This window comes from Dendrobates tinctorius, unplaced genomic scaffold (assembly GCF_039654945.1).
Source record: "Dendrobates tinctorius isolate UK_male_01 unplaced genomic scaffold, ASM3965494v1 ptg000096l, whole genome shotgun sequence".
Lineage (NCBI taxonomy): Eukaryota > Metazoa > Chordata > Amphibia > Anura > Dendrobatidae > Dendrobates > Dendrobates tinctorius.
In genome coordinates, this window is record NW_027361764.1 from 1,400,947 (window position 1) to 1,427,166 (window position 26,220).

General features: G+C 51.4%; 1 protein-coding gene across 1 annotated transcript in view; it reads left to right on the forward strand.

Annotated features, from left to right (window-relative positions):
- Nucleotides 1-1,367: 1,367 nt before the first annotated feature.
- DOK1 (docking protein 1) overlaps nt 1,368-26,220 on the forward strand; it is a 112,308-nt gene continuing 87,455 nt past the window's right edge. Inside the window, exon 1 of the mRNA XM_073586831.1 lies at nt 1,368-1,585. Coding sequence (XP_073442932.1) covers nt 1,520-1,585 — 66 coding nt within the window. The 5' untranslated portion in view covers nt 1,368-1,519. The remainder of the gene's footprint in view (nt 1,586-26,220) is intronic.

Consider the following 26,220-nt stretch of genomic DNA (forward strand, 5'->3'; position numbering starts at 1 on the left):
TATATAAGGACATGTCACCAGTATATATAGTGCAGTGATGTGTATACAGGGCAGTATATACCAGTATATAAGGATATGTGACCAGTATATATAGTGCAGTGATGTGTATACAGGGCGGTATATACCAGTATATAAGGACATGTGACCAGTATATATAGTGCAGTGATGTGTATACAGGGCGGTATATACCAGTATATAAGGACATGTGACCAGTATATATAGTGCAGTGATGTGTATACAGGGCAGTATGTACCAGTATATAAGGACATGTGACCAGTATATATAGTGCAGTGATGTGTATACAGGGCGGTATATACCAGTATATAAGGACATGTGACCAGTATATATAGTGCAGTGATGTGTATACAGGGCGGTATATACCAGTATATAAGGACATGTCACCAGTATATATAGTGCAGTGATGTGTATACAGGGCAGTATATACCAGTATATAAGGATATGTGACCAGTATATATAGTGCAGTGATGTGTATACAGGGCGGTATATACCAGTATATAAGGACATGTGACCAGTATATATAGTGCAGTGATGTGTATACAGGGCGGTATATACCAGTATATAAGGACATGTGACCAGTATATATAGTGCAGTGATGTGTATACAGGGCGGTATATACCAGTATATAAGGATATGTGACCAGTATATATAGTGCAGTGATGTGTATACAGGGCAGTATATACCAGTTTATAAGGACATGTGACCAGTATATATAGTGCAGTGATGTGTATACAGGGCGGTATATACCAGTATATAAGGATATGTGACCAGTATATATAGTGCAGTGATGTGTATACAGGGCAGTATATACCAGTATATATGGACATGTGACCAGTATATATAGTGCAGTGATGTGTATACAGGGCGGTATATACCAGTATATAAGGACATGTGACCAGTATATATAGTGCAGTGATGTGTATACAGGGCAGTATATACAAGTATATAAGGACATGTGACCAGTATATATAGTGCAGTGATGTGTATACAGGGCAGTATATACCAGTATATATGGACATGTGACCAGTATATATAGTGCAGTGATGTGTATACAGGGCAGTATATACCAGTATATAAGGACATGTGACCAGTATATATAGTGCAGTGATGTGTATACAGGGCGGTATATACCAGTATATATGGACATGTGACCAGTATATATAGTGCAGTGATGTGTATACAGGGCAGTATATACCAGTATATATGGACATGTGACCAGTATATATAGTGCAGTGATGTGTATACAGGGCAGTATATACCAGTATATATGGACATGTGACCAGTATATATAGTGCAGTGATGTGTATACAGGAAGCTGACAGAGGAGGAAGTTATAGAAAAAGCAGAAATTGAGGGCGGGGGTGGGGAGGTTGGAGCTCAGTGAAGTGCAGTAAAGTTAGATGAAGTGCGGGGGGAAGCCTGAGATCTGTGGATCCCTATTGTGAGTGTGGAGATGTCCTGCAGAGGTTTTGGAGCTTTGTGTCTGTGATCCACACCCGGGATGGCCGCCCCTGACAAGCCCACGAAGGAGAGTCAGCTGCACATCAAGCAGAACAAGTTTGGGAAGGTGAGTGGGGCCGCTGTGTCGTGTATGATCCCAGGTATAGACTGTGGGGCCGCTGTGTCGTGTATGATCCCAGGTATAGACCGTGGGGCCGCTGTGCCGTGTACGATCCCAGGTATAGACCGTGGGGCCGCTGTGTCGTGTATGATCCCAGGTATAGACCGTGGGGCCGCTGTGCTGTGTACGATCCCAGGTATAGACCGTGGGGCCGCTGTGTCGTGTATGATCCCAGGTATAGACCGTGGGGCCGCTGTGCCGTGTATGATCCCAGGTATAGACTGTGGGGCCGCTGTGTCGTGTATGATCCCAGGTATAGACCGTGGGGCCGCTGTGCCGTGTATGATCCCAGTTATAGACTGTGGGGCCGCTGTGTCGTGTATGATCCCAGGTATAGACCGTGGGGCCGCTGTGCTGTGTACGATCCCAGGTATAGACCGTGGGGCCGCTGTGTCGTGTATGATCCCAGGTATAGACCGTGGGGCCGCTGTGCTGTGTATGATCCCAGGTATAGACCGTGGGGCCGCTGTGTCGTGTATGATCCCAGGTATAGACCGTGGGGCCGCTGTGTCGTGTATGATCCCAGGTATAGACCGTGGGGCCGCTGTGCTGTGTACGATCCCAGGTATAGACCGTGGGGCCGCTGTGCCGTGTACGATCCCAGGTATAGACCGTGGGGCCGCTGTGTCGTGTACGATCCCAGGTATAGACCGTGGGGCCGCTGTGCTGTGTATGATCCCAGGTATAGATCGTGGTGCCGCTGTGCCGTGTACGATCCCAGGTGTAGACCGTGGGGCCGCTGTGCTGTGTATGATCCCAGGTATAGACCGTGGGGCCGCTGTGCCGTGTACGATCCCAGGTATAGACCGTGGGGCCGCTGTGTCGTGTATGATCCCAGGTATAGACCGTGGGGCCGCTGTGCTGTGTATGATCCCAGGTATAGACTGTGGGGCCGCTGTGCCGTGTACGATCCCAGGTATAGATCGTGGTGCCGCTGTGCCGTGTACGATCCCAGGTATAGACCGTGGGGCCGCTGTGCCGTGTACGATCCCAGGTATAGACCGTGGGGCCGCTGTGCTGTGTATGATCCCAGGTATAGACCGTGGGGCCGCTGTGTCGTGTATGATCCCAGGTATAGACCGTGGGGCCGCTGTGCCGTGTACGATCCCAGGTATAGACCGTGGGGCCGCTGTGCCGTGTACGATCCCAGGTGTAGACCGTGGGGCCGCTGTGCTGTGTATGATCCCAGGTATAGACCGTGGGGCCGCTGTGCCGTGTACGATCCCAGGTATAGACCGTGGGGCCGCTGTGTCGTGTACGATCCCAGGTATAGACCGTGGGGCCGCTGTGTCGTGTACGATCCCAGGTATAGACCGTGGGGCCGCTGTGCTGTGTATGATCCCAGGTATAGATCGTGGTGCCGCTGTGTCGTGTACGATCCCAGGTATAGACTGTGGGGCCGCTGTGCCGTGTACGATCCCAGGTATAGACTGTGGGGCCGCTGTGTCGTGTACGATCCCAGGTATAGACCGTGGGGCCGCTGTGTCGTGTATGATCCCAGGTATAGACCGTGGGGCCGCTGTGCTGTGTATGATCCCAGGTATAGACCGTGGGGCCGCTGTGCTGTGTACGATCCCAGGTATAGACCGTGGGGCCGCTGTGTCGTGTATGATCCCAGGTATAGACCGTGGGGCCGCTGTGCCGTGTACGATCCCAGGTATAGACCGTGGGGCCGCTGTGTCGTGTACGATCCCAGGTATAGACTGTGGGGCCGCTGTGCCGTGTACGATCCCAGGTATAGACTGTGGGGCCGCTGTGTCGTGTATGATCCCAGGTATAGACCGTGGGGCCGCTGTGTCGTGTATGATCCCAGGTATAGACCGTGGGGCCGCTGTGCTGTGTATGATCCCAGGTATAGACCGTGGGGCCGCTGTGCTGTGTACGATCCCAGGTATAGACCGTGGGGCCGCTGTGTCGTGTATGATCCCAGGTATAGACTGTGGGGCCGCTGTGCCGTGTACGATCCCAGGTATAGACCGTGGGGCCGCTGTGTCGTGTACGATGCCAGGTATAGACCGTGGGGCCGCTGTGCTGTGTATGATCCCAGGTATAGATCGTGGTGCCGCTGTGTCGTGTACGATCCCAGGTATAGACCGTGGGGCCGCTGTGTCGTGTATGATCCCAGGTATAGACCGTGGGGCCGCTGTGCCGTGTATGATCCCAGGTATAGACCGTGGGGCCGCTGTGTCGTGTATGATCCCAGGTATAGACCGTGGGGCCGCTGTGCCGTGTATGATCCCAGGTATAGACCGTGGGGCCGCTGTGCCGTGTATGATCCCAGGTATAGACCGTGGGGCCGCTGTGTCGTGTATGATCCCAGGTATAGACCGTGGGGCCGCTGTGTCGTGTATGATCCCAGGTATAGACCGTGGGGCCGCTGTGCCGTGTACGATCCCAGGTATAGACCGTGGGGCCGCTGTGCCGTGTATGATCCCAGGTATAGACCGTGGGGCCGCTGTGTCGTGTATGATCCCAGGTATAGACTGTGGGGCCGCTGTGCCGTGTATGATCCCAGGTATAGACCGTGGGGCCGCTGTGTCGTGTACGATCCCAGGTATAGACCGTGGGGCCACTGTGCTGTGTATGATCCCAGGTATAGATCGTGGTGCCGCTGTGTCGTGTACGATCCCAGGTATAGACTGTGGGGCCGCTGTGCTGTGTATGATCCCAGGTATAGACTGTGGGGCCGCTGTGTCGTGTACGATCCCAGGTATAGACCGTGGGGCCGCTGTGTCGTGTATGATCCCAGGTATAGACTGTGGGGCCGCTGTGCTGTGTATGATCCCAGGTATAGACTGTGGGGCCGCTGTGTCGTGTACGATCCCAGGTATAGACCGTGGGGCCGCTGTGTCGTGTACGATCCCAGGTATAGACCGTGGGGCCGCTGTGTCGTGTATGATCCCAGGTATAGAGTGTGGGGCCGCTGTGCTGTGTATGATCCCAGGTATAGACTGTGGGGCCGCTGTGCTGTGTATGATCCCAGGTATAGACTGTGGGGCCGCTGTGTCGTGTACGATCCCAGGTATAGACCGTGGGGCCGCTGTGTCGTGTATGATCCCAGGTATAGACTGTGGGGCCGCTGTGCTGTGTATGATCCCAGGTATAGACTGTGGGGCCGCTGTGTCGTGTACGATCCCAGGTATAGACCGTGGGGCCGCTGTGTCGTGTATGATCCCAGGTATAGACTGTGGGGCCGCTGTGCTGTGTATGATCCCAGGTATAGACTGTGGGGCCGCTGTGTCGTGTACGATCCCAGGTATAGACCGTGGGGCCGCTGTGTCGTGTATGATCCCAGGTATAGACTGTGGGGCCGCTGTGCTGTGTATGATCCCAGGTATAGACTGTGGGGCCGCTGTGTCGTGTACGATCCCAGGTATAGACCGTGGGGCCGCTGTGTCGTGTACGATCCCAGGTATAGACCGTGGGGCCGCTGTGTCGTGTACGATCCCAGGTATACTGTGGGGCCGCTGTGCTGTGTATGATCCCAGGTATAGACCGTGGGGCCGCTGTGCTGTGTATGATCCCAGGTATAGACTGTGGGGCCGCTGTGCTGTGTACGATCCCAGGTATAGACTGTGGGGCCGCTGTGCTGTGTATGATCCCAGGTATAGACTGTGGGGCCGCTGTGTCGTGTACGATCCCATGTATAGACCGTGGGGCCGCTGTGTCGTGTACGATCCCAGGTATAGACCGTGGGGCCTCTGTGCCGTGTACGATCCCAGGTATAGACTGTGGGGCCGCTGTGCTGTGTATGATCCCAGGTATAGACCGTGGTGCCGCTGTGTCGTGTACGATCCCAGGTATAGACTGTGGGGCCGCTGTGCTGTGTATGATCCCAGGTATAGACTGTGGGGCCGCTGTGTCGTGTACGATCCCAGGTATAGACCGTGGGGCCGCTGTGTCGTGTATGATCCCAGGTATAGACTGTGGGGCCGCTGTGCTGTGTATGATCCCAGGTATAGACTGTGGGGCCGCTGTGTCGTGTACGATCCCAGGTATAGACCGTGGTGCCGCTGTGTCGTGTACGATCCCAGGTATAGACCGTGGGGCCGCTGTGTCGTGTACGATCCCAGGTATAGACCGTGGGGCCGCTGTGCCGTGTACGATGCCAGGTATAGACCGTGGGGCCGCTGTGTCGTGTACGATCCCAGGTATAGACCGTGGGGCCGCTGTGTCGTGTATGATCCCAGGTATAGACCGTGGGGCCGCTGTGCCATGTACGATGCCAGGTATAGACCGTGGGGCCGCTGTGCCGTGTACGATGCCAGGTATAGACCGTGGGGCCGCTGTGCCGTGTACGATGCCAGGTATAGACCGTGGGGCCGCTGTGCCGTGTACGATCCCAGGTATAGACCGTGGGGCCGCTGTGTCGTGTATGATCCCAGGTATAGACTGTGGGGCCGCTGTGCCGTGTACGATGTCATGATTTGCAGTCTTGCCCTGTCCTGTATTTTGTATAGTATGTCATTTAACTTTCCTCTGGTTCATTTGCTGTAAATTAACCATGTCTCCTTCCCCCAATACTTGAAATGTCTTGTGATGTACCTGGACCATAATCTAATTTAGGCTTGTGTCAACAGCTAGTGGAACTTTGGCTATTGTTTTCCTAAGCAGAAGATAACCTACAATACACATCCTGTATACTAAGTGGAGCCCTTACATTTCTAGAATCTTCTGATGGACCAAACCATTGAATAGTAGGTGTGACCCCTACCCCCCTTCAGATGGACTGATCCCAGGAGCCCTGACAATACATTCTTGCTTTAAGATCAGATGTGAGTTGGATGCTAAAAGAGAAGGACGAGGCTGTCTGAGGAAGCTTCGGCCTCTGTGTGATCGTGGTGGATTTCTGGGACTCTTAAAGGACTATGGTTTTGTGATCTGGCACAAGGATTGTCGGGAGGTGCCCCGAATCAGTTTCCTGTGGACTTATTTTGGGACTCTGCAAATTACCTTCGTGTTGTTCCTGTTTTTTGGTCAATAAATCTGTTGGATTATTCCCAGGCCTGTTGTCCCTCCTTGCTCTGGAGAATACTCCCGTCACAAACTGGTGGCAGCAGTGGGATCAGAGCAGAAGGAATGGAGGACAACGGCCCATCGACATCTGGAACCAGCACCGCAGAGTACAAGAACTGGACTGCGGTGAACCTACAAACAAAGGCCCGTGAACTGGGAGTCAGCTACAAGGGACTCTCCAAGGAGCAGCTGATTGAGGCTTTGGAAGCAGTTCACCTGCAAGATGATGCTGAGGAAGGATCCTCACAGCAAAGAGAGGAAAGGCGGCAGTCGGAGGTAAATACCCAAAAAAGTCAGTGGGTTGTGTGGTACGAGGAGGAGATGGCCTTGCTGGGAGAAGAGGCTACCATAGAAGATAAGAGGGAGGTCATGCGCACAGCCAAGGAGAGGCAGCGCAGGATGGAGGAGAGGGCAATGCTGGAGAGGGAGATCGCTTTGGAGGCAGCGAGAAGCTCCAGACAGACTGTACCCACAGCATCCCCCATGAGGGAACTCCCCAGAGTGTCCCGCAAAGACTTCAAGCCGTTTAATGAGGCTTCCGGTGACATTGAGGGCTTCTTCCTGGACTTTGAGCATCAGTGTCGATTAATGGAAGTCCCGGAAAGGGAGCGCGTCCGACATCTTGTGGGGCTCTTAGAGGGTGGAGCTGCCGCAGCCTATAGAGCTATGGACCCTCGATTGAACTGTGAGTATACGGAGATTAAACAGACTATTCTAGAACATTATGCTGTGACCCCAGACACTTACAGGACTCAGTTCCGTACTTTAGCCTGTGATGAGGAAGTGTCCTTCAAGATGTATGCTCACAAACTCAAACATATATGTCATCGCTGGCTGGAGGCAGAGGAGGCAATAACCTGGGAAACGTTCCTGCAGGTCATCCTAAAAGAGCAGTTTTATTTTAAGTGCCCCGCTGAGATCCGGGAATGGGTGCGTGAAAGGAGACCAGCAACAGTGGAGGAAGCTGCAGCTCTAGCTGATGAGGCTCTCACCATCAAGCCTCAGTGGAAAAAATTACTACTCAGGGAGAAAAACACTACCAGCCCCCCAACGCTGGCGGCCCCTGGTCCTTCTGCCTCCAATATTCACCATCCCACTAGACCATCAACTCATGGTGACCTTCGTGTGACTGTGCCTCGCATTACTCCTGCTCCACCTTTGGGACTACGACGTGGAGGAAGAATCCCAGAGCGCAGATGCTATGGATGTGGGCAGCCCGGGCATATGCAATTCCAATGTCCAGGTGTACGGAGGCAGAACACCTACAGACCGCCTTTGCCTGTTCATTATCTACAGACCCCCTCACCTGGAGAAGAGATGGATTCAGTGCCTGAGGACTTGCCAAGTGACTCTGATATCCTGGCTTCCCTACCAGGAGTCTATGGGGTGCGAGCCCCAGCCACCTGTTCTTCTGATCTTCAGCACAAACATCTACAGGAGGTCGTGCTGGATGGTCAAAAAGTTGTTGGCTTCCGTGACACTGGGGCTTTTCTCACCATAGCCGATCCCCGAGTAATTCAACCAGAAGCAATTCAAAAGGGACCAGGAATTGCCATTGAATTGGCTGGAGGTACCCAGAGATATATTCCAAGAGCGAGTGTGACCCTGGATTATGGCTTTGGGGCCAAACAATGCATGGTCGGTGTGATGAGCGGCCTCCCTGCAGACGTTCTTCTAGGAAATGATGTGGGGAATCTTCATTGCCACTTTGTCGGTGCGGTAACCCGAAGTCAAGCCAAGAGAGCAGCAAATGTGGACATGTACAACCCATCCATGGAAATGAGGCCACCAGAACTGCCGTCACAGCCGGTGAGTGATTCTTCTTGTGGGGATAATATGAATGTTACCTGGGATAAAGTTCAGTTTAGACAAGAAGTGGAGACTGACCCCACCCTAGCTAGTTTTAGAGCTCGAGCTGAAATAGGGCAGCTAGGGGAGAATGGAGAAAGAATTATCAGAGAAAATGGACTTCTGTATCGGGTTACCAATGCCGACTCCCTAGATAAGCCCTGGACTTATAGCAAACAGCTGATTGTTCCTCAGAAATACAGAATTCCCCTATTACACCTTGCTCATGATATTCCTACTGCTGGCCATCAAGGCAAAACCCGCACCGAGAGGCGATTGACTCAATCTTTCTATTGGCCTGGGATTTCCCAAGCAGTGGCGCATTTCTGCCGAACTTGCGACATATGTCAGCGTAGAGGGCGACCCGGAGATCACCCAAAGGCACCCCTGCAACCGCTCCCTATAATAGAAGAACCCTTTCAAAGAGTAGCTGTTGATATCATTGGACCTCTGGCTAAACCAAGTAAATCTGGAAAGCAGTACATTCTCACTGTTGTGGACTATGCCACCCGATATCCAGAAGCGGTGGCCTTGTCAAGTATTTCTGCAGCCAAGGTGGCCGAGGCCCTGGTTACCATTTTCACCAGAGTAGGATTTCCCAGTGAGATCTTGTCGGACCAAGGCTCCCAGTTCATGTCAGAGCTGGTCCAGTGTCTGTGGCGCACCTGTGGAGTACGAGCGATCCGCACGACCCCGTATCATCCCCAAACAAATGGACTTTGTGAACGATTTAATGGCAGTCTGAAGAATATGCTGAGGGCCTTCACTGACAGAGATTCAAACTGGGAGAAGTAGAATCATAGAATCATAGAATCATAGAATCGTAGAGTTGGAAGGGACCTCCTGGGCCATCTGGTCCAACCCCCTGCTCAAAGCAGGATTCGCTAAATCATCCCAGTCAGATGTCTGTCCAGCCTCTGTTTGAAGACTTCCATTGAAGGAGAACTCACCACTTCTCGTGGCAGCCTGTTCCACTCATTGATCACTCTAACTGTCAAAAAGTTTTTTCTAATATCTAATCTGTGTCTCTTCCCATTCAGTTTCATCCCATTGCTTCTAGTCTTTCCTTGTGCAAATGAGAATAAAGTTGATCCTTCTACAATGTGACAGCCCTTTAGATATTTGTAGACAGCTATTGTCTCCTCTCAGTCTTCTCTTTTGCAAACTAAACATTCCCAAATCCTGCAACCTTTCCTCATAAGACAGGGTTTGCAGACCGGTCACCATTCTGGTCGCTCTTTTCTGAACTTGCTCCAGTTTGTTGATGTCTTTTTTAAAATGTGGTGCCCAAAACTGGACACAATATTCCAGATGAGGTCTGACCAAAGAGGAGTAGAGGGAAATAATGACTTCACGTGATCTAGACTGTATGCTTCTGTTAATACATCCTAGAATTGCATTTGCCTTTTTTGCTGCTGCATCACACTGTTGACTCATATTCAGTCTGTGATCTATTAGTATACCCAAGTCTTTTTCACATGTGCTGTCACTTAGCCCTATTCCTCCCATTCTATATATGCTTTTTTCATTTTTATTGCCCAGATGTAGTACTTTGCATTTCTCCCTGTTAAAAACCATTCTGTTAGTTGCTGCCCACTTCTCCAGTTTATTTAAAGTACCTACCCCATCTCTTGTTTGCCTATCGGGAAGTTCCCCAGGAGTCCACTGGGTTCTCCCCCTTTGAACTACTCTTTGGAAGAAAGGTCCGAGGACCCTTAACCCTGCTCAAGGAATACTGGGAGGGGCAAGTTGAAGATACAGGGGCCCCTGTTGTCCCTTATGTCCTAAAGCTGCGAGAAACCCTGGCCCAACTTGCTAGTTTTGCCCAGAGTCATGTGCGGATGGCTCAAACCAGACAGAAGACATGGTATGACCGTAAAGCACGCTACCGGGAGTTTGTAGAAGGACAACAGGTCTTAATGATTGTTCCCCATCGGCAGAATAAACTGCAGACAACATGGGAGGGTCCCTTCCGGGTTCTCAGAAAACTGAATGACACCAATTACCTTCTTGCTTTAGATGATCAGGGGCTAAGACAAAAGACTGTCCATGTGAATATGATTAAGGAGTACCATGACCGGACCCTTCCAATGATAGCAAGCTGTCGGCTAGCTTCAGAGGACGGTCAAGAGGATGAGGACTCTGTGACGGGAGTATTCTCCAGAGCAAGGAGGGACAATAGGCCTGGGAATAATCCAACAGATTTATTGACCAAAAAACAGGAACAACACGAAGGTAATTTGCAGAGTCCCAAAATAAGTCCACAGGAAACTGATTCGGGGGCACCTCCCGACAATCCTTGTGCCAGATCACAAAACCATAGTCCTTTAAGAGTCCCAGAAATCCACCACGATCACACAGAGGCCGAAGCTTCCTCAGACAGCCTCATCCTTCTCTTTTAGCATCCAACTCACATCTGATCTTAAAGCAAGAATGTATTGTCAGGGCTCCTGGGATCAGTCCATCTGAAGGGGGGTAGGGGTCACACCTACTATTCAATGGTTTGGTCCATCAGAAGATTCTAGAAATGTAAGGGCTCCACTTAGTCTACAGGATGTGTATTGTAGGTTATCTTCTGCTTAGGAAAACAATAGCCAAAGTTCCACTAGCTGTTGACACAAGCCTAAATTAGATTATGGTCCAGGTACATCACAAGACATTGCAAAGTATTGGGGGAAGGAGACATGGTTAATTTACAGCAAATGAATCAGAGGAAAGTTAAATGACCTATTATACAAAATACAGGACAGGGCAAGACTACAAATCATGACAATCCCTTCCCCTCCTAATTTGTGTACGTACTAGGGACCTCTACAGGTCACTGGTTAAGTACACACAGGCATGGCGTAACTTACATGTGGCTTCATGCAGCCACGAATTGGCATCGTAGCTTTCCCACATCATTGCCCAGGAGAACAGCTGCAGGCAGACCACCCATCACCCCAACCAAACATCGCCTGACCCCAAAACCAAAGTTCAGATCCACAGTGGCTGTGGGAATAGCCCTCCATTGTCCACCAGCCAGTTCAATGACAATTCCAGGTCCTCTATGGATTGCCTCAGGCCGAACCACTCGGGGATCAGCCAGCGTGAGGAAAGCTCCTGAGTCACAAAATCCAACAAGTCTTTGTCCATCCAGCACGACCTCCTGCAAGTGCTTACCTCGATGAGCTGAAGTCGTCATAGCTGCGGGTCGCACACCATAAACTCCTAGTGGTGCAACATGGGTGGGTGAGGCACTAGGCCAGTCCTCACTTAGTGGTGACACGTCTTCCTCCATGGCACTTGGCTGTACATAATTAATAATATGATTGGGTACAGGATCAATCCTCATTTGAACAGCTGGGCAGGAGGCTTGCAGATGCCCAGGCTGCCCACATCGATAGCATCTGTGCTGTGTCTCACTCCATCCAATGCGTCCTCTTGGGCGAGGAGTAAGGGAACCTGCCGGTCGGCTCCCACCTGAAGGTGCTGTAGGGGTTTGAGGACGATTCCTCCATGAGCTGGCTGGACATGAGGCCTGCAGATGCCCCGGATGCCCACAACCATAACACCTGCGCTCTGCTACTTCCTCTCCTCGTCGTATTCCAGAAAACGCAGTGGAAGCAACAGGAGGCACATTAACACAGGTATCAACACGAGGTGGTGGCTCAGAGGAACGGGGAACAATGGGGACAGAAGAACTGGGGGCCACCGGTGTTGTGGAGCTGGTAGGCCTCTCTCCATCCTCCAACAGAACTCTCCACCGAGGCTTGATGGTGAGAGCCTCATCAGCGAGAGATGCAGCTTCTTCCACTGTAGCAGGTTTCCTCTCACGCACCCATTCCCTGATCTCAGCGGGGCACTGGGCAAAAAATTGTTCTTTTAGGATAACCTGGAGACAGGTGTTCCAGGTTAAGGCCTCCTCTGCCTCCAGCCAGCGATTACATATTTGTTTGAGTCTGTGGGCATACATCTTGAAAGACACTTCCTCATTACAGGCTAAAGTACGAAACTGGGTCCTGTAAGTGTCTGGGGTCACAGCATAATGTTCTAGAACAGTCCGTTTAATCTCTGCATACTCACAGTTCCACCGAGGGTCCATAGCTCTATAGGCTGCGGCAGCTCCACCCTCTAAGAGCCCCACAAGATGTCGGACGCGCTCCCTTTCCGGGACTTCCATTAATCGACACTGATGCTCAAAGTCCAGGAAGAAGCCCTCAATGTCACCGGAAGCCTCATTAAACGGCTTGAAGTCTTTGCGGGACACTCTGGGGAGTTCCCTCATGGGGGATGCTGTGGGTACAGTCTGTCTGGAGCTTCTCGATGCCTCCAAAGCGATCTCCCTCTCCAGCATTGCCCTCTCCTCCATCCTGCGCTGCCTCTCCTTGGCTGTGCGCATGACCTCCCTCTTATCTTCTATGGTAGCCTCTTCTCCCAGTAAGGCCATCTCCTCCTCGTACCACACAACCCACTGACTTTTTTGGGTATTTACCTCCGACTGCCGCCTTTCCTCTCTTTGCTGTGAGGATCCTTCCTCAGCATCATCTTGCAGGCGAACTGCTTCCAAAGCTTCAATCAGCTGCTCCTTGGAGAGTCCCTTGCAGCTGACTCCCAGTTCACGGGCCTTTGTTTGTAGGTTCTTTGCAGTCCAGTTCTTGTACTCTGAGGCTCTGGTTCCAGAAGTTGATGGGCCGTTGTCCTCCATTTCTTCTGCTCTGATCCCACCGCTGCCAACCAGTTTGTGACGGGAGTATTCTCCAGAGCAAGGAGGGACAATAGGCCTGGGAATAATCCAACAGATTTATTGACCAAAAAACAGGAACAACACGAAGGTAATTTGCAGAGTCCCAAAATAAGTCCACAGGAAACTGATTCGGGGGCACCTCCCGACAATCCTTGTGCCAGATCACAAAACCATAGTCCTTTAAGAGTCCCAGAAATCCACCACGATCACACAGAGGCCGAAGCTTCCTCAGACAGCCTCATCCTTCTCTTTTAGCATCCAACTCACATCTGATCTTAAAGCAAGAATGTATTGTCAGGGCTCCTGGGATCAGTCCATCTGAAGGGGGGTAGGGGTCACACCTACTATTCAATGGTTTGGTCCATCAGAAGATTCTAGAAATGTAAGGGCTCCACTTAGTCTACAGGATGTGTATTGTAGGTTATCTTCTGCTTAGGAAAACAATAGCCAAAGTTCCACTAGCTGTTGACACAAGCCTTGAATTAGATTATGGTCCAGGTACATCACAAGACATTGCAAAGTATTGGGGGAAGGAGACATGGTTAATTTACAGCAAATGAATCAGAGGAAAGTTAAATGACCTATTATACAAAATACAGGACAGGGCAAGACTACAAATCATGACAGACTCCCTACCTGATCTCGTGGAAGCAGCGAGAGCCCCATCCACTGTGGAACAGGTTCCTCTGGGAGATCACCTGGATTCCTTACAGAAAAACCAGATGCTGGGAGTGCTTCAACAGAGACGTGCTGCTTTCTCATCCCAACCAGGCCGAACCACCGTCACCCAACATCATGTGGACACTCAGGGCATCCGTCCCATACAACAGGCTCCTTACCGGGTACCTGAATCAGTTCGAAACACCATGCAGCACGAACTGGAGGAGATGCTACAGCTTGGGGTAATCCAGGCCTCCCATAGCCCTTGGGCCTCTCCTGTGGTGTTAGTACCCAAGAAGGATGGGAGTACTCGATTTTGTGTGGACTATCGACGACTAAACGACCATACCGTCAGTGATCCTTACCCAATGCCTCGTATTGACGAACTTCTAGACCGACTGGCTGGATCCCGATATGTCACTATCTTTGATCTCAGTAAGGGATACTGGCAAATCCCTCTGACGGAGGAGGGGAGAGAACGGTCCGCTTTTATAACCCCCTTTGGTCTGTATGAATTCCTAAATATGCCCTTTGGAATGAAGAATGCCCCGGCCACCTTCCAGAGAATGGTGGACCAGATCCTCCGGGGATGTGGTGACTTTGCTTGTGCCTACTTGGATGATATCGCTATCTTCAGCCAGACGTGGGAGGAACATCTGAACCAAGTAGCCGTTATTCTTGACCTGCTTCTTGCAGCAGGCCTAACCATTCGACCAGATAAATGCCAATTGGGGATGGGTGAAGTCCAGTACCTAGGGCATAGAGTAGGAGGAGGGAAGCTCCGTCCCGAACCTGCCAAAATCCAGGCTATTAGAGACTGGCCTGTACCCCAAACTAAGAAACAAGTTATGGCTTTTTTGGGCACTGCCAGTTATTACCGAAAATTTGTTTCTCATTTCAGCACTGTGGCCAAGCCTCTTACCGACCTGACCAAGAAAACGATGCCCCGGCTGGTGATCTGGACTCCAGCCTGTGATGAGGCTTTTAACCAGCTGAAGGACGCTCTGGTCTGTGACCCTGTTCTGGCTGCTCCAGACTACAAGAGGAGATTCATTGTGCAGACGGACGCCTCTGCTTATGGACTGGGAGCTGTCCTCAGCCAGGTGAATGCAGCTGGGGACGAGCACCCCATTGCCTACCTCAGCCGGAAACTGCTGGACCGAGAAGTGGCCTATGCAACTGTTGAAAAAGAATGTCTGGCTGTAGTGTGGGCCCTTAGGAAACTAAGGCCGTATCTGTATGGACGAGAATTCACTGTCATTACTGATCACAATCCCCTCACCTGGCTGAACAGAGTCTCTGGGGACAATGGACGCTTACTACGATGGAGCCTGGCACTGCAGCCCTATAACTTTACCATACAGTATAGAAGAGGCAGCCAACACCAAAATGTAGATGGACTGTCCAGGCAAGAGGAGCCCTGAGTCCTGTCAGCCATGCCTGTGTGTACTTAACCAGTGACCTGTAGAGGTCCCTAGTACGTACACAAATTGGGAGGGGAAGGGATTGTCATGATTTGCAGTCTTGCCCTGTCCTGTATTTTGTATAATATGTCATTTAACTTTCCTCTGGTTCATTTGCTGTAAATTAACCATGTCTCCTTCCCCCAATACTTGCAATGTCTTGTGATGTACCTGGACCATAATCTAATTTAGGCTTGTGTCAACAGCTAGTGGAACTTTGGCTATTGTTTTCCTAAGCAGAAGATAACCTACAATACACATCCTGTAGACTAAGTGGAGCCCTTACATTTCTAGAATCTTCTGATGGACCAAACCATTGAATAGTAGGTGTGACCCCTACCCCCCTTCAGATGGACTGATCCCAGGAGCCCTGACAATACATTCTTGCTTTAAGATCAGATGTGAGTTGGATGCTAAAAGAGAAGGACGAGGCTGTCTGAGGAAGCTTCGGCCTCTGTGTGATCGTGGTGGATTTCTGGGACTCTTAAAGGACTATGGTTTTGTGATCTGGCACAAGGATTGTCGGGAGGTGCCCCGAATCAGTTTCCTGTGGACTTATTTTGGGACTCTGCAAATTACCTTCGTGTTGTTCCTGTTTTTTGGTCAATAAATCTGTTGGATTATTCCCAGGCCTGTTGTCCCTCCTTGCTCTGGAGAATACTCCCGTCACATACGATGCCAGGTATAGACCGTGGGGCCGCTGTGTCGTGTATGATCCCAGGTATAGACTGTGGGGCCGCTGTGCCGTGTACGATCCCAGGTATAGACCGTGGGGCCGCTGTGTCGTGTATGATCCCAGGTATAGACCGTGGGGCCGCTGTGCCGTGTACGATCCCAGGTATAGACCGTGGGGCCGCTGTGTCGTGTATGATCCCAGGTATAGACTGTGGGGCCGCTGTGCCGTGTACGATGCCAGGTATAGACCGTGGGGCCGCTGTGCCGTGTACGATGCCAGGTATAGACCGTGGGGCCGCTGTGCCGTGTACGATGCCAGGTATAGACCGTGGGGCCGCTGTGTCGTGTACGATCCCAGGTATAGACCGTGGGGCCGCTGTGTCGTGTACGATCCCAGGTATAGACCGTGGGGCCGCTGTGTCGTGTACGATCCCAGGTATAGACCGTGGGGCCGCTGTGTCGTGTATGATCCCAGGTATAGACCGTGGGGCCGCTGTGCCGTGTACGATCCCAGGTATAGACCGTGGGGCCGCTGTGTCGTGTATGATCCCAGGTATAGACTGTGGGGCCGCTGTGCCGTGTACGATGCCAGGTATAGACCGTGGGGCCGCTGTGCCGTGTACGATGCCAGGTATAGACCGTGGGGCCGCTGTGCCGTGTACGATGCCAGGTATAGACCGTGGGGCCGCTGTGTCGTGTACGATCCCAGGTATAGACCGTGGGGCCGCTGTGTCGTGTACGATCCCAGGTATAGACCGTGGGGCCGCTGTGTCGTGTACGATCCCAGGTATAGACCGTGGGGCCGCTGTGCCGTGTACGATGCCAGGTATAGACCGTGGGGCCGCTGTGTCGTGTACGATCCCAGGTATAGACCGTGGGGCCGCTGTGTCGTGTATGATCCCAGGTATAGACCGTGGTGCCGCTGTGCCGTGTACGATACCAGGTATAGACCGTGGGGCCGCTGTGCCGTGTACGATCCCAGGTATAGACTGTGGGGCCGCTGTGCCGTGTACGATCCCAGGTATAGACTGTGGGGCCGCTGTGCCATGTACGATCCCAGGTATAGACTGTGGGGCCGCTGTGTCGTGTACGATGCCAGGTATAGACCGTGGTGCCGCTGTGCCGTGTACGATGCCAGGTATAGACCGTGGGGCCGCTGTGCCGTGTACGATACCAGGTATAGACCGGGGCCGCTGTGTCGTGTACGATCCCAGGTATAGACCGTGGTGCCGCTGTGCCGTGTACGATCCCAGGTATAGACCGTGGTGCCGCTGTGCCATGTACGATCCCAGGTATAGACCGTGGGGCCGCTGTGCCGTGTACGATCCCAGGTATAGACCGTGGGGCCGCTGTGCCGTGTACGATCCCAGGTATAGACCGTGGTGCCGCTGTGCCGTGTACAATCCCAGGTATAGACCGTGGGGCCGCTGTGCCGTGTACGATCCCAGGTATAGACTGTGGGGCCGCTGTGCCGTGTACAATCCCAGGTATAGACCGTGGGGCCGCTGTGTCGTGGAGATCCCAGGTATAGACCGTGGGGCCGCTGTGCCGTGTACAATCCCAGGTATAGACCGTGGGGCCGCTGTGTCGTGTACGATCCCAGGTATAGATCGTGGTGCCGCTGTGCCGTGTACGATGCCAGGTATAGACCGTGGGGCCGCTGTGCCTTGTACGATCCCAGGTGTAGACCGTGGGGCCGCTGTGTCGTGTACGATCCCATGTATAGATCGTGGTGCCTCTGTGCCGTGTACGATCCCAGGTATAGACCGTGGTGCCGCTGTGCCGTGTACGATCCCAGGTATAGACCGTGGGGCCGCTGTGCCATGTACGATCCCAGGTATAGACCGTGGGGCCGCTGTGCCGTGTACGATCCCAGGTATAGACCGTGGGGCCGCTGTGCCGTGTACGATGCCAGGTATAGACCGTGGGGCCGCTGTGCCGTGTACAATCCCAGGTATAGACCGTGGGGGCCCTGTGTCGTGTACGATCCCAGGTATAGATCGTGGTGCCGCTGTGCCGTGTACGATGCCAGGTATAGACCGTGGGGCCGCTGTGCCGTGTACGATCCCAGGTATAGACTGTGGGGCCGCTGTGCCGTGTACAATCCCAGGTATAGACCGTGGGGCCGCTGTGTCGTGTACGATCCCAGGTATAGATCGTGGTGCCGCTGTGCCGTGTACGATGCCAGGTATAGACCGTGGGGCCGCTGTGTCGTGTACGATCCCAGGTATAGACCGTGGGGCCGCTGTGTCGTGTACGATCCCAGGTATAGATCGTGGTGCCGCTGTGCCGTGTACGATGCCAGGTGTAGACCGTGGGGCCGCTGTGCTGTGTACGATCCCAGGTATAGACCGTGGGGCCGCTGTGTCGTGTACGATCCCAGGTATAGACCGTGGTGCCGCTGTGCCGTGTACGATGCCAGGTATAGACCGTGGGGCCGCTGTGCCGTGTACGATCCCAGGTATAGACCGTGGTGCCGCTGTGTCGTGGAGATCCCAGGTATAGACCGTGGTGCCGCTGTGTCGTGAACGATCTCAGTTATAGACTGTGGGGCCGCTGTGCCGTGTACGATCCCAGATATAGACCGTGGTGCCGCTGTGTCGTGGAGATCCCAGGTATAGACCGTGGTGCCGCTGTGTCGTGAACGATCTCAGTTATAGACTGTGGGGCCGCTGTGCCGTGTACGATCCCAGTTATAGACTGTGGGGCCGCTGTGCTGTGTATGATCCCAGGTATAAGTTGCTGTGTCGTGTACGATCCCAGGTATAGACCGTGGTGCAGCTGTGTCGTGAACGATCCCCGGTATAGACCGTGGGGCCGCTGTGTAGTGTACAATCCCAGGTGTAGACCGTGGGGCCGCTGTGCTGTGTATGATCCCAGGTATAGACCGTGGTGCCGCTGTGTCATGTACGATCCCAGGTATAGACCGTGGTGCTGCTGTGTCGTGTACGATCCCAGGTATAGACCGTGGGGCCGCTGTGTAGTGTACAATCCCAGGTGTAGACCGTGGGGCCGCTGTTCTGTGTACGATCCCAGGTATAGACCGTGGTGCCGCTGTGTCGTGTACGATCCCAGGTATAGACCGTGGTGCTGCTGTGTCGTGTACGATCCCAGGTGTAGACCGTGGTGCTGCTGTGTAGTGTACAATCCCAGGTGTAGACCGTGGGGCCGCTGTTCTGTGTACGATCCCAGGTATAGACCGTGGTGCCGCTGTGTCGTGTACGATCCCAGGTATAGACCGTGGTGCTGCTGTGTCGTGTACGATCCCAGTTATAGACCGTGGGGCCGCTGTTTAGTGTACAATCCCAGGTGTAGACCGTGGGGCCGCTGTTCCGTGTACGATCCCAGGTATAGACCGTGGTGCCGCTGTGTCGTGTACGATCCCAGTTATAGACCGTGGGGCCACTGTGTAGTGTACAATCCCAGGTATAGACCGTTGTGCCGTGTATGATCCCAGGTATAGACCGTGGGGCCACTGTACCGTGTGCGATCCCAGGTATAGACTATGGGGTCGCAATGCCGTGTACAAAGTGATTGGCAGAGGCTCAAAGTCCAATTGCGAGGCCAGAGGCAGATTAATGGGGCAGCAGAGTAAAGGACCTACTGGAGAGACATCAGAGTGTTAGCTGGGAAGCCACAAAAAAGGATGTTGCAGTAGTTGAGGCAGGACATGATAAGGAAATGCACTAACAATTTTAGTAGATTTAGGGTTGAGAAAAGGGATGGATTCTGGAATTATTTTTGGGTTGGAGGCGCGGTGAGGTGTGAAGGACAGGGCAGAGTCGAGGTTTGAGTTGTGATACATTAGATGGTGTGAAGTCATTTATATTGATATATATACGGTAGATGTGGTAGTGGGTGAGTGAGATGGAAGAAAGATGTGGTGTTTGGTTTTGTCCACATTGAGTCATAGAAGGTGTGATCAGAAGGAGGAGGATATGGCTGATTGATACGATGGGATTCTGGACAGCAGAGAGGTAACTTTAGGGCCAGAGGGGTAGATCTGAGTATCATCAGCCTGTAGGTGGTACTGGAAGCCATGAGACTGATTTTTCTCAAGCCAAATGTGTACATGGAGGCAAATAGGTGTCCAAGGACAGAGCCTTGAGGGACACTGACAGAGAGCAAGATGAGGAGTAGTATAGAATTGGGAGAAGCTAAATGTGCAGTCAGTATGGTCAGGAGAGGGCAAGGGAAAAGAGGATCTGTAAAATGAAGGAGTGGTCAACTGCATTAAAGGAAGGAGGAGAACGCGTCTATGACAAAGAGGACAGAGTGATATGGAAAGCAGAGGACAAGTTTAGGAGGCAAAGCATAGAGAAATATAGAAGGAGGAGGCAAAGTCTAGGAGGGGGAGTACAGTGTAATGTAGACAACGGAGGAGAGGTCTATGAGGAGCAGGACAGGTCTAGGAGAAGGGAGCACAGAGTAGTGTAGAAGGCAGAGGACAGATCTAGGAGGAGAAGCACAGAGTAATGTAGAAGGCAGAGGACAGATCTAGGAGGAGGAGAACAGAGTAATGTAGAAGGCAGAAGACAGGTCTAGGAGGAAGAGCACAGTAATGTAGAAGGCAGAGAATGGGTTTAGGAGGAGGAGCACAGAGTAAAGTAGAAGGCAGAGGACAGGTCTAAGAGTAGGTGTAGTAGGGGGGCAGATTGGGGGGTGGTCCACTGCTTACCACGTCCAGACGACACAAACACCAGGCGATGCAAAGACGAGACGGAGGCAGATTTCAGTTGTAACAGATCCAGGTTTATTGGCCGTCCTCCTGACGACCATAGCCATGCACCGCAGTTCCTTTACATTTCTCCGTTCTCAGGCCCGGGTACCTTCACCTTTCCTGCTCTCGGAGTGACGTCCCTCACGGATCTTTCGCTGTGGCTGTCCTAGACCAATCTATCGCCAGCGCTTCACCTGCCCGAGGTTGTCGTCCAATCGGTACCCCCAGGGCCTCGTCTGTGCTGTGGTTCGTCGTGTCAGGACCACCCCCCTGACTGTCTTTTCCTGTCAGTCCCCTGGTCGAACTCTTCCACCGGTCTCAGTCTTCTGTCCTGAGTCTTCTCCTCCTGAGCTCCTCCCGAGACTAGCCTAGCCTGGAACCCTAACCTGTCCTATTTATCCCCTCTCTCACTGGGAATTTCCCTCCTGTGTTCCTATCTCCCCGCCCCCCATGACTAAGCGTTTTTTTAAGCCCTAATCTGATGTCAAGTCCTGAACTACACTCCCCCCTGCCATCTTGTGGTCAATTCTAGGTACTGCACTCCTTTTTCTATCTTTCCCAGCTGTTACTCTTCTGTCATTGCCAATCTCCGTCTATAGTGCACAAACTGTCCCCTCCTACTTCCAGTCAAGTCTGTCCGTCAAGTCACCTTCCCCACATAGGAGCACAGTAATGTAGAAGGCAGAGGACAGGTCTAGGATGAGGAGCATAATGTAGAAGACAGAGGACAGGTATAAGAGGAGGAGCACAGTAATGTAGTAGGCAGAGGATGGGTCTAGGAGAAGAGCATAGAGTAATGTAGAAGGCAGAGGACAGGTCTAGGAGAAGGAGCACAGAGTAATGTAGACGGTAGAGGACAGATCTAGGATGAGGAGCACAAAGTAATGTAGAAGGCAGAGGACAGGTCTAGGAGGAGGAGCACAGTAATGTAGACAGCAGAGGATGGGTCTAGGAGGAGGAGCACAGAGTAATGTAGAAGGCAGAGGACAGGTCTAGGAGGAGGAGCACAGAGTAATGTAGAAGGCAGAGGACAGATCTAGGATGAGGAGCACAAAGTAATGTAGAAGGCAGAGGACAGGTCTAGGAGGAGGAGCACAGTAATGTAGACAGCAGAGGATGGGTCTAGGAGAAGAGCACAGAGTAATGTAGAAGGCAGAGGACAGGTCTAGGGGAAGGAGCACAGAGTAATGTAGAAGGCAGAGGACAGATCTAGGACGAGGAGCACAGTAATATAGAAGGCAGAGGACAGGTCTAAGAGGAGGAGCACATTAGTGTAGAAGGCAGAGGATGGGTTTAGGAGGAGAAGCACAGAGTAATGTAGAAGGCAGAGGACAGGTCTAGGGGAAGGAGCACAGAGTAATGTAGAAGGCAGAGGACAGATCTAGGACGAGGAGCACAGTAATGTACAAGGTAGAGGATAGGTCTATGAGGAGGAGCACAGTAATGTAGAAGGCAGAGGACAGGTCAGAGGAGGAGCACAGAGTAATGTAGAAGGCAGAGGACAGGTCTAGGTCGAGGATCACAGTAATGTAGAAGGCAGAGGACAGGTCTAGAATGAGGAGCACAGTAATGTAGAAAGCAGAGGACAGGTCTAGGAGGAGGAGCACAGTAAGATAGAAGGCAGAGGACAGGTCTAGGAGGAGAAGCACTAATGTAGAAGGCAGAGGATGGGTCTAGGACGAGGAGCACAGTAATGTAGAAGGCAGAGGATGGGTCTAGGAGAAGGAGCACAGAATAATGTAGAAAGCAGAGGACAGATCTTGGATGAGCAGCACAAAGTAATGTAGAAGGCAGAGGGCAGGTCTAGGAGGAGCACAGTAATGTAGAAGTCAGAGGACAGGTCTAGGACGAGGAGCACAGAGTAATGTAGAAGGCAGAGGACAGGTCTAGGAGGAGCACAGAGTAATGTAGAAGGCAGAGGGCAGGTCTAGGAGGAGCACAGTAATGTAGAAGTCAGAGGACAGATCTAGGATGAGGAGCACAAAGTAATGTAGAAGGCAGAGGACAGGTCTAGGAGGAGGAACACAGTAATGTAGACAGCAGAGGATGGGTCTAGGAGAAGAGCACAGAGTAATGTAGAAGGCAGAGGACAGGTCTAGGGGAAGGAGCACAGAGTAATGTAGAAGGCAGAGGACAGATCTAGGACGAGGAGCACAGTAATATAGAAGGCAGAGGACAGGTCTAAGAGGAGGAGCACATTAGTGTAGAAGGCAGAGGATGGGTTTAGGAGGAGAAGCACAGAGTAATGTAGAAGGCAGAGGACAGGTCTAGGGGAAGGAGCACAGAGTAATGTAGAAGGCAGAGGACAGATCTAGGACGAGGAGCACAGTAATGTACAAGGTAGAGGATAGGTCTATGAGGAGGAGCACAGTAATGTAGAAGGCAGAGGACAGGTCAGAGGAGGAGCACAGAGTAATGTAGAAGGCAGAGGACAGGTCTAGGTCGAGGATCACAGTAATGTAGAAGGCAGAGGACAGGTCTAGGAGGAGGAGCACAGTAATGTAGAAAGCAGAGGACAGGTCTAGGAGGAGGAGCACAGTAAGATAGAAGGCAGAGGACAGGTCTAGGAGGAGAAGCACTAATGTAGAAGGCAGAGGATGGGTCTAGGACGAGGAGCACAGTAATGTAGAAGGCAGAGGATGGGTCTAGGAGAAGGAGCACAGAATAATGTAGAAAGCAGAGGACAGATCTTGGATGAGCAGCACAAAGTAATGTAGAAGGCAGAGGGCAGGTCTAGGAGGAGCACAGTAATGTAGAAGTCAGAGGACAGGTCTAGGACGAGGAGCACAGAGTAATGTAGAAGGCAGAGGACAGGTCTAGGAGGAGCACAGAGTAATGTAGAAGGCAGAGGACAGGTCTAGGAGGAGGAGCACAGTAATGGAGAAGGCAAAGGATGGGTCTAGAAGGAGTAGTACGAAGAATTGACTGTTGGCTTTGGCGGTAAGTAGCGTTTGAGAGAAGACAAATTGTAGGTTGTCGAAGAGCAAGTTAGATAAGAGATTGGAAGAAAGTTTGAGGTGGATATGCTGCTTGAGGAGTTTGGAGGTGAAAAGGAGTAACAATATGGATGTATAGGTGGGGTCAAGGGATGGCTTCTTCAGGATAGATGTGATAGATTTTGTATAACATACAGTAATTGCTGAGTAAACTGTAATAAAAAAAAAGAAAAAAATTACTTACAACAGTGAAGTTTCTTAGTGCATAAATTGGCCAATTCATGTGAGCCCATCAACCGCGACAAGGTGACACTTCTCTGATGGGTCCTATCATCCGAAACATGGCTCTCTTGTGCTATAAGCCTAGAGTGTGAATGGGCAAACATGACTCTCCTGGGTTACAAACCTGCACATTTAATTAAGCTGGTAGGAGCCATAGTTGATAACAAACACCCTTGGGCTGACGGGTGGGGTGAAGATAGATGTGATTGTAGTATGTTTGAAAACAAAAGGGAAAACACCAGCAGTTATTGATGGGTTAAAGAGCTGTGTAGGGCCGTGATAAGCATAGTGATGAGTTTGGGGAGGAGATGGGATGGGATAGGATCAAGCACACAAGTGGTGAGGTGTGACTTGGAGAGAGAGCGAATGAGCTTTTCTTTAGTGATGGTGAGAAGGAAGGTTACGGGGAAGGGCACTGGTCTGCTTTACTGTTGCATTGTGGTAGTTGAACATGCTTTGACTGATTTTATCGATCTTGCTTTTGAAATTTGGTGCATTGTCTTCTGTCGCAATAATGGAGGTCGGAGGGGGTAACAGTGGATAAAGGAAGGAGTTAAAAGTGTTTAATTAAATGCTTGGTTTATTGAATAGAGAAGATATGAGGGTTGTGAAGTTGTCCTGTTTAGCAGTGCTGAAGGCCGACTTGATTGTGGTGAAGTCTTCCTGCTAGTGTGTTTTCTTCCAGCGCCACTCTGCAACCCTGGACACTTTGACGCAGCTTTTTTTGTGAGGTTGGTGCCAGGGTTGTTTATTGGTTCGTTGCCTTGTGTTATGAACGAGAAGGAGGATAGTCAATAGATGAAGCTAGTGTGGCGTTGCTGCTTCTGTGTCATGGAGTGAATATAGGGTGGACATCAGTAGACGAGTGTGTGAATGTCGAGGCACAATATGTTCCTGTCGGGGGATTCTAATTACTGAATTATTGGGGCAGTAGAAGGTAACCAGATTGAGAATGCAGGTGGTCACCTTAGGGAGAGGTGAGATTGTGAGGTCAGATAAGAAACAGAGGTGGGTAAAGATGTGGTCTTGGGTATGTCCATCTGTGTGGGTGGATGGGGAGGACCATTGTATGAGCGATGAAGGAAGTGATTGACAAAAGTTTAGATGCTGCTGACTGGTGGGTAATAATGTGGATGTGAAAATCACCCTTGATGGTGGGAATGTCAGCGAAGAGTGTAGACGCATGGTGGAGAAGTGGTCAATAAATGTGGTGGCAAGGCTCAGTTTATGACAACCACTTGTCAAGAGAGTAGCTAAGGACACAGTGTAATTCAAAGGAAAAGAGGGCAGAAGTAGGATTGGAATGAAGGTACAGTTGTCAGAAAGGAGAAGCCCAACTCCTCCACCATGTTTATTGGCAGGGCAAGTAGTGTGGGTGAAGTTCAGGCCAACATAACCATGCAGCTTGCAGCTGGGGAGGGTGTCTGCGTGTGAGGCCTAGGATAGATTACTAGAAGAGGTTGGGATTGACACTTAGTTTATCACAGATGGAGAGGGCGAGTGAAATTGTGGGATAATAATTAAAAGGAGATGCAGTTAGTAATACGTAGCTGTTTTTACCTTCTTGTCACTCCTGGTAAATTTCTAATGTGGCACTTGACAACTGCACTTTAAAGGAGCTGGATGTACAAACCACAGTCACAGTAGATGTATGGCTCCAAAGTTAGACACCTTTAATTGCACATGAAAGTCGCCAGGTGTGGACAAGATGGAGGAGACACATGAGACCAGTTATTGACAGATGTACCAGAGACAGTGTGAATCCATAGAATTAGGAGACTCTGGAACTGTGTGTGACTTCTCAGCTGGTGGCCTCCGCTCTGCCTTTGCTCCCTTTCTTGGTGAAATCTAGACTCTTGATGGAGGATTCTTGACCTGTGGCTGAGACACAGTTTTCTGACACCTGGCATTACATCCACAGTCTTCGTATATTACTGTGCCTTATACGGGATCTTGGTGACTGGTGTTGGAGGCAGTCACCCGACCCTAAGGTTCTCACAGTTGGGATTGTGTGGAGTGATGGGTGTGGCAGATTCTCCATGTAAACCGGCTGAATGAGCAATAATAAGATTTCAGGAACCTGTGGGGAAGATGGTCATTCTTCTACAGGAACCAAAAATATTGTACAGGTCTCATTGTGAGCCTCGCCCCAACATTCTTCTTACCCTAAACCTCACCCGTATCATCAGCCTGACTCTTACCCTAACATCCATATCACTCATGCCTGTACCATAATCCTCAACTTGGTCCTCAAC